At 39.0% G+C, this 9,322-nt stretch overlaps 1 protein-coding gene across 6 annotated transcripts in view; it reads right to left on the bottom strand.

Annotated features, from left to right (window-relative positions):
- Positions 1-1,061: 1,061 nt before the first annotated feature.
- LOC126375249 (AMP deaminase 2-like) overlaps positions 1,062-9,322 on the bottom strand; it is a 56,120-nt gene continuing 47,859 nt past the window's right edge. For 4 of the 6 annotated variants that reach the window (XM_050022162.1, XM_050022163.1, XM_050022164.1 and 1 more), the window contains 2 exons: positions 4,495-4,684; positions 1,062-1,210 (listed from right to left, as the gene is read on the bottom strand). In XM_050022162.1, the coding sequence (XP_049878119.1) occupies positions 4,571-4,684 (114 nt within the window). In that variant the 3' untranslated portion in view covers positions 1,062-1,210; positions 4,495-4,570. Of the gene's footprint in view, positions 1,211-4,494; positions 4,685-6,089; positions 6,122-7,176; positions 9,145-9,322 lie in introns of those variants that run through there. The other 2 variants (XM_050022166.1, XM_050022167.1) reach the window with 2 other exon arrangements.

Genomic DNA, 9,322 nt, shown 5'->3' with positions numbered 1-9,322 from the left:
TTAAGATATTGAGCCATAGCATATGGCAGCTCAACAAAAACCTCGGTGCATGGAAGCATTCTTGTGGCTCAAAGTCGTCGACGCAACAAAAGTCGTACCGCGGGGCGGAGCTCCAGGGGATATAAAATCGTACCTGGCCTTTATTGCTGTGGTATATTATAATCTCCTTCGTGTGTGTTGTGAGATCAGTCACCGACCTCATCAATTCTGGTGTCAGTGTTACTATTGAGCCATAGGCCCCTTGCTCATGTAACGACTACGTACAGTCATGAGCAATATAATGTACCCACTCTAGGACTCTGTCGCACTAACACATTTGACATTTAGTGAGACTTACAGTTCAATTTGTCAAAAAAGTTATTGTGACATGGTACCAGAGTGTAAGTATACATATTAATGCTCGTGACCGTACATACTTACTTAAGTAAATAATAGCAGGGATTGGGGCCTACGAAGGACAGATCATTTTACGGTGATCAGGGGGTTAGAAAGGCCACATCGAAGCAATTCACCTAAAAAGCAATATTGCTATTTGACATTTGTTTCCATTGCGCTTTTACTTTTATATGCGCAAATGTCAAATTACGATGTTACGTTTTAGGTGAATTGCTTCGATGTGGCATTTTAACCCCCCAGATGATGTCACTTAGAAATAAATTTAAAGAAATTAATATTTTAACTATGGCATCACAATATATCTTTGAAAACTTAATATATGTAAAAAAACATATAGGATTATTTGCAAAAAATAGCGATCGGCACATTGTTAATACCCGGAATAAAAATAAACTTGCTTTACAAGTCAGTCGATTACATAAGATTACTAAATCTTTTAAGGGGCAATGTATACGTTTTTACAATAAGATTCCCATTGACATTCAGAATTTGCCTTTCAACTGCTTTAAGAAAGTAGTTAAACAAAAACTTTACAAAAAAGGTTATTATAAAGTTAGTGATTATTTAGAAGATATGAATGCATGGGATTAACTGTCTGAGAACTGATATTAGGCAGCTAAATTACTCAATTGTATATCAATATTTTATGTTTACTTTTATTTTTTTTAAAAGAACGTCTAGGGCCCTGTGCCGAGGTTTTTCTTGCAGCTTCTTTTCCCCGGCTATACAGGTTGTGAGAAGCTGCAGTAGTTTTAGGCGGATGAGACGTTCGTTATGTAAAAATTGACGATTCAAAGTGTAACTATGTTACCTACTGAATAAAGATATTTTTGAATTTGAATTTGAATTTGATGTAATGTCCTAACCAAGCTAGGGATGACATTTTTGTGATATATCCCTAACGGGAAACGAACCCGGGAGCTCCGGATCGAGAGACCAACGCTCTAACTAGACCACGAGTGCCTTCTGGTGACTTCTGGATTCGGATTACGGGATTTAGATACCTATCTCTACCAGTGTGCGTGTATACGAACGATATAGAAGATGTACGCCAGTATTCTAAGATGTTAACTCGAAACTTTCTCCACTCGACTCGACCTCAGCTGAGGGTTTTGGTATTTTAAGCTGACGTTTAAGTCGTCAACTTGAGAGCTTTACTCACTGGAGTCGACCATATCATACTGCCAACAAAATAACTCGAAAATTATGATGTCATTGCCTCACAACCTCAATGCAGTAAACTCTAAGGTTCAGATGCTGTTTAAAAATACCAATTTTAGGGTAGTATTTTTAAACTAATCTCAGCTTCGAGACTTGTCCAGTTGCTAATCCGTCCATCTGAGAATCTGTCGAGCTGAGAATATGTCCAATTGCGAATCTGTCCACTTGCTACGGAGGGCTCAAGATCATGTCAAAGTGACAGTTCTTATATAAAAACAGGGACTTGAGCATGATCTTGAGGGCAGCCTCAACTGATATTAGTTTATTAATACCACCCTTAGGCCAGGCGCGCACTACGAGCTTTTCGCCGCGCGGCGGAAAAAAGCAGCGGCATAATGTCGCACTGTAATTGTGTACCAAACAGTTTTAAATTGTATTGCGCGCATTTGATGGCAGAGCCGCCGCAGCGGCGCAGTATTACAGTGCGACATTATGCCGCTGCCCTTTACTGTCGCGCGGCGATAAACTCGTAGTGCGCGCCTGGCCTTTAGAGTTCGAAGTTTTCCTAAGGTCGCTTCAAATGAGGACGTACTGAGAAAGGTTCCAGTTAACATCTTAAGATACGGGTGTTAGTCGCAAAGCCGCTCACCCCTTTCGATTATCAGCGCGTTTGGTTGCCATCTTTTAGCTGGAATGATCTAGCTTACTTGCGCGACCGTGCCCATGTCTTGTAGTCCTTGCAACTGGAAAACATGCTTCTATAAACTAAGGATTTATTAATTCTGATCTAATGTTCTATGGATGTGGTTTGAACTTTTGAACGGCGGAATTATCCCATTTTTGAGAATTTAGAATGATTACTATGACCTGCCATTTTGACGTTGATTTTACACAATTTTACAAGTGAAGCAAAAAGAAAAAGAGACTCTTCTTCAGTCTATAAATACTCGGCAAAAAAGTTAATTGCCAATCATAGAGGAACACGGACCTCCGCGGACCTTTTTTTTTGACGTGACTTATTGTCTTATTGTAGATTTGCCGCAGATGGCATTAACTAGGTACTTCGCCGGAGCCTCCGCGGACCGATGGCAAGCATAGATGGGTAGATCTAACACCGGTGGTCCAAGAATCTTTGGTTCTTCTTCATCTATCGTGTGGGATGTGAGGTGGATTACCAACCTCATCAACCCTGGTGTCGGGGCCGCCAAAGGCCCCTGACGTGACTCATGTAACGACTACGTACATACATCGAAACGACAAGAAGAAGTAGTAACCGGGACCAACGGATTAACGTGCCTTAGTAAGCACGGATCGTCTTACTTTCGGACAATCAGGTGATCAGACTGTAATGTCCTAAACAATCTAGGGACCAGGATTCGAACCCAGGACCTCCGGATCGTGAACCCAACTGGACCACGGAGGCCGTCCTTTTGCAAATAGTTGTTTAGTTTATTTAATTTTAGTTGAATCTGAATCTGAAATTACATAAGTTGGCAACATGAAGGGAAAACCAGCCCAATACAGATTAGGTCACATACCTCCGAAAATGCATTTCTTGAGTTTCCTCACGATGTTTTCCCTCACCGCTGAGCATGTGGCATTTATAATCCAAACATGAGTTCGAAAACAAATTCGACAATCATTGGATTAGACTTATGCTGGATTCGAACCTGCGACCTCAGTAAGCAAGCGTTCTACCAACTGGGCTACCACCGCTCACCGAACCGAGTACTAATAATATCAAGTGGAATTTTCAGTCGAAAAATTAGTTTTTTTTTAGATTTTTTAAAATTATTTTCAATTCTATACTTTTCCGATGGAAAATTACACTTGATATCAAGTCAGAATCAAGGTCTGAATCATCCCTCAAACGATCTCTGTGGTCCAGTGGTTGAGTGTTGGGTGGGGATATATCACAAAAATTACTTTGTGGTCCCTAGTTTGGTTAGGAATTACTGGCTGATCACCAGATTGTCCGAAAGTAAGATGATCCGTGCTTCGGAAGTTACGTTAAGCCGTTGGTCCCGGTTACTACTTACTGATAGGTAAGTAGTCGTTACATGAGCCATGTCGGGGGCCTTGGCGGCTCAGTAATAACCCTGACACCAGGGTCGATGAGGTTGGTACTTCACCTCACAACCCACACGATAGAAGAATATCCCTCAAAGTTTTCGTTAGGATGCCACGGAATAAATATTCTTCATAATAATAAAACTCAAGGTATTTTTGTAAGATTTTATTTACTTATAGGTATAAATATATTTTTACTTAGTATCTACCTACCCAATTTATTAGTACTTATTACGTATTTAAATCTCTTATAAAAACTACATAACATAACGGAAGACGCCTAACGAATTCCCTTTAACAATTTTAGTTAACTACTTGGCCGGACAAATGGGGAGTGCTGAGGGTTTTCACACGTTACAAAACTTAAGACAACAGGCATGAGTGTGCCCACTAGGCACGCCCAGTTGGGGCGCGAACCTCGGCGTAGGGCGTCCTTTGCGAGTCAATGGCGATCGATACTAAATTTTTGCTGACCAATAATTGGCCACCCTTACGGCATTGTCAGTGGCGTGAAGGTCTTTAATAGTGCAGGTGTTAGGGCACTTAGGACAGCACAAAAGGTGAGCCATGGTTTGTGATGATACTCCACACTCGCAATCATCGCAACCATCAACCAGGTATCCCCACTAGCATAGATTATCCTTGCAGCGGCCTACCTGTCAACCGGTTAATTACTCAATTGTATTATACTAATATTTTATGTTTATTTTTATTTTTCTTAAAGAACGTCTAGGGCCCTGTGCCGAGGTTTTTCTTGCAGCTTCTTTTCCCCGGGTATACAGGTTGTGAGAAGCTGCAGTAGTTTTAGGCGTATGAGAAGTTCGTTATGTAAAAATATACGATTCAAAGTGTAACTATGTTACCTACTGTACTGAATAAAGATATTTTTGAATTTGAATTAAAAAGAACTTTGGACCTTGACACTATTATAGGCTGTTTCATCTTAAACTAGTGAAGGTCTCTTCAGGCTCACGATGGGCACGTTGATTTCCGGCGGTGGAGGCGTCAAGGGTGACCCACCGTTGGGAACTGGTGTCGAAGGTAGCACGTGCTTTGCCTGGACATATAATAAAAAAAAATATTTATTTTTCCTTTTACAGAGTAAATCTTAAAACTAAATTGCTGGGGTCTCCTTTTAAGCAAAGTATGCCTGTGCCAGAAGACCTTCTAAAACATTGAAAAAATATTATTTAAAGGTGCTAAACTAATTAATACGAGTAAGTAAGTAAGTAAAAAGTTTATTTCCTCTACAAAAAGAATCCATAACAAAAGGCTGGTTTGTGCATACAATTTTTGAGAAGAGGCTGGTGCCTAAACTAGGTAAAACCTGTCATATAGGACACCAGGTCTCCACCTCCAGATATTAAACAGTTAAATTTACAATTATGATAAATTTGCAGAGTAATTAGTAAATAATACAGTAAAAAAGTAAAAGTATAGTAGGTAAGTGTTTTTGAGTAGTTGTGAGTGTAAATGTGTGTGTATGTGTGTGTAAGACTATGTGTGTGCGTGCGGACATAATTATACATATTAGTCAAAATGCTCACGACTACGTGAATCGAATATCGAAATTCGAATCCCGGTGGGGACAAATCACAAAAATCTGTAATCCCTAGTTTGGTTAGGACATTACAGACTGATCACCTGACTGTCCAAAAAGTAAGATGATCCGTGCTTCAACTTGTTGTTAAGCAACTTTCGCAAAGGCCGGTCAAAGGATGGGTGACCACAAAATAAAAAGTTTTCATCTCGAGCTCCTCCGTGCTTCGGAAGGCACGTTAAGCCATCAACCATCAATCCGCACTGGGCCCGCGTGATGGTTTAAGGCCCGATCTCCCTATCCATCGAGGGAAGGCCCGTGCCCCAGCAGTGGGGACGTTAATGGGCTGATGATGATGATGATGTATGTTATGTCGTTGTATGTCTGTTACCCATGAAATTGGAAGATTAAACGAAGGCAACTCAGTACATCGCCATCTTTATTTTGGGGCAACATAGTCTAGAAAAACCCTAATTAAGTACATAGGTAGCTGTGTATAAAAAGAAAAAACTTTTTGCACACCAAAAAATACCTACCTTATGTTATGTACCTACTACTTACCGCAATTCAACCCTATGATCACATACAGTTAATGACAATCGTGAAGCAGGATGATTTAGACCATGATTCTGAGTTAATTTCAAGTGGAATATCCTCTCGGAAAATTCATGAAAATTTTAGTGTTTTTTTTTTAAATTGTTTTCAGTTCCATACTTTCGCGACGGAAAATTCCACTTGATATCAACTCAGAATCATGGTCTGAATCATCCTTCAAAGTTAACATTACGATGTCACTAACACCTTGTATAAAATCGTTAATCTATCGAACATTATTTCGTCATTCAATGATCTATTTTAAATATTAATACTTGTTATTTAAATAAATCAACGAAATACACCATTCCATGCATTAACCAAATACCTTTATAGGGAGAGGGTTGCCTGGCGGTGCAGCTATTACAAAAAAAAAAACAAAACAATTTATTTAACAGCAATATTTCCTCTAAATATAAGGCAGATACTGTGATGTGTGTTAGTGGCCGTTAATTCCACGATACCAACCCCGCCGGCGTGGTCGATGATATCCCTCATTCACCGCCCACTAGGGTCGATGAGTTCTATCAAATATAGTCCTTGAATTCTCCCTTACGCCTTAGCGGCTTACGTTTAGACAGAAGTAACGCAGAGGGGGTGAGGTAAGCCTAGCCCGATACAAATCGGGGCGGGGCGGAGAGTGACCGATTACGTATAGAAATACGTAATATTATTCTTTATTCTAGGGCAACGCTACTCGAACAATTTTCAGGACCCCGATACCGACCCCGCCGGCGTGGTCGACGATTTCCCTCAATCAGCGCTTATCGCTATCGATCCAATAGTGTCGATTAATTCTTTCAAATATTTTTCCTCTCAGACGAGCCGAGGTTCGCGCCCAACTGGGCACCCTCAGGCCTGTTGTCCAAGTAGTTAATGCCATCTGCGGCAAATCTACAATAAGTCACGTCAAAAAAAAGAAACTCGGACAATTACGAAGTTAAACAAATGAAAATGTACGCGATTGACTGGGACTAACACATGCGAATCAACCAATCAATGCGCAAGAAGAAATACGTAAGAATTTATATAATGGCCCCGAATCCCGCAGACACCTCCTAATTTTATTTTATACCCGTCATTTTGTAATCCGTCGAAAAGGAAAGGGACGGATGATTGACAACTGTTAGTTTTAAAATGAATGGATAACCCGGGCGAATAAAATAAGCATCTCGCTCATATGCAACCCTTTTGACGTGTGCTGTCAACTTAATTTTGTCGGGTCATTGGCCAATATAAAATTTTGGAAGGGTTTTTAAAATTTCAGCCTAAAATTGACGTGTGTTCCATAAATATGCCTGTAGGTTACCCGTCCCTGTCCTTTTCAGCGGATAAGAAAATGACAGGTATAACTTAAAATAAAATTAAATGGTGTAAACAGGAATCAGCACGATTATCATAGAAGACACAAGACAATCGGTTGATGAGCAACTTTATTTTAAACAACATGATAACATTCAGTTTCAGTGGTAGTATTAAATTAATTACCATATAAATATTGGTATAAACTTCTATAGGTAAACATTTCGATTTGCAAGCTTAAAATTAAACTATTTAAGTAAGTACTAGACAAAAAGTGAGATTTTAATATTTAGCGAGGATAAGGAAGCCACGCGGAACAGAATGCGTTAGGAAGCGGCGCGGGCGCATAAAAGTCTTAAAAATCCGAACAACTGCAAAAATAATTCGAATATTATATAAAGACGGTACTAAGAAAATCAAGCTTACTCCAAGCTCACTCCAAGCCCGTATTGGTGCGGAGCAGAGACTGTCCTTTCTGTACGTAGTATTATTTTATTCTATGGCTTTAAAAAAAAGGTCGGGTGCCGCCGCCTCTATCGCACGCGCACTATATTCTGCGTGGCAAATGCTTAGTCGTTACAAAATTGGGTAAATATTAAGTTAACAACAATAATTGATTAGGTTACATAAAGGTAAAAATGATTTATGTTAACACAAAATGGTACATATTCACAAAATCACAACATAAGCTTTCTTACAAGTCAAGCCGTAGGTAAGTATCACCAGTCAATACAAGCAGTAGAGAGGTATTACATCTATCAATCATTTGTCAATCATGACTTTTTATTCAAACAAAAATTGACCATATTATTATTATATTATGATCGTTATTTATAGGATCATATGCTGATCGACGGAATACTGGTAAAACGATTACGCCATAGACAAAATTGTAGCCGACGAAGATTAGAAAAATCGACCTTATTAATATTGCATTGTGATCGTTATTTGTAGAGTCGTACGCTGATTGACACTAATTGTCTATGGTGTGACCGTGGTTTTATCACGGTATTCCCACAGTATTCCGTCAATCAGCATATGACCCTACTTATAACTTTCCCTGACCCTACAAATGTTTTGTGGTTCATGGTAGCATTAAGTTAGTCGGTAAACATTCGCGATAGTGTTATTATATCGGAATATTCAATAAACAAAGTGTACCTATCTATTTTCGCTTCGTGCCGGCAAGCCGCTTTATAACTCGAAAGTTTATGCGGACTTTTGTGTTAACTCGTTTGGGATTCGGAGTAGGAGTCTGCTAAGAGGGTGGGGGCTTAGGTGTCATCATTCATTATCAAGAAAAAAAAACATAAAAAATGGCTGTATGGGCACAGTTCCCCTTGCCTTGCCCTTCGGGGAAAACTAAAACAAAAAAAATGTCTATGGTAGGTAATAAAGTGTATAGCTCTGCTGAGGTCCGTGTTGCTCTGATCTACCTAGAATATGAATGTATAGTATATAGAACCAGTGAATGCTAACAATTGAAATGGCACTTCAATCTCTCATATAACCATCTATATCACAATGAGGGCCCATTTCTAAGTCTTATCATCACATTAAGCTGGTTGCTCCGATTACATAGAATACGTGAAATACATTGCAGGTATTTAAAACTATCGCACGCCACGACCCGCCTAACACTTTCCCTATTGTATGCAACAAGCATGAGAAAAACATGAAACGTACTTTTTTTAAAGTGTATATAATATTGGGATTTACTGATGAACAAACTCGTCCTAATATACCTATATATAGGTATTGCTATATAATTTAAGGGACGCGGGCCCCAAGATACTACCTTGCGGCACAACTAAACATGTAAGGAAAAGCGTTACTAAAAATATTGGATTTTTAAAAGGTTTATAATAAATCCGAGGCAACCAGCCCAAAACGGTAAAATTCTCAATATTTGGGGCAACAATTGCAGCCCTGTAGGTTATAATTATAACATTTTTAAATTGTTACAAGGTTGTTATAGTTAATAAATTTTGTTAGGTATCTACTAGTATATGATTAGGTATATTCGTTGGTCCATCCACTGCTGTGATTGTGGATGTCTATCTGCGAGCCGACAACCCATCCTGAAAGTTTACGTTAGTGTTATTTTTTGATGGTAAGTAAAAGAGTTTTTAGTTTGTAAAAATGGGGAGAATTTGTTACACAAATGTCGAAACTATTACAATTCACCTGAAGAATGTAAAATCTGCCTTTACTTACATCATAACATATGAAATATAGATTGATGAAATGTAATTTTCT

This window comes from Pectinophora gossypiella, chromosome 18, assembly GCF_024362695.1.
Source record: "Pectinophora gossypiella chromosome 18, ilPecGoss1.1, whole genome shotgun sequence".
Classification (NCBI taxonomy): domain Eukaryota; kingdom Metazoa; phylum Arthropoda; class Insecta; order Lepidoptera; family Gelechiidae; genus Pectinophora; species Pectinophora gossypiella.
The sequence above is the reverse complement of the archived record's forward strand: the minus strand, read 5'-3'. Positions and strand labels throughout refer to the sequence as shown.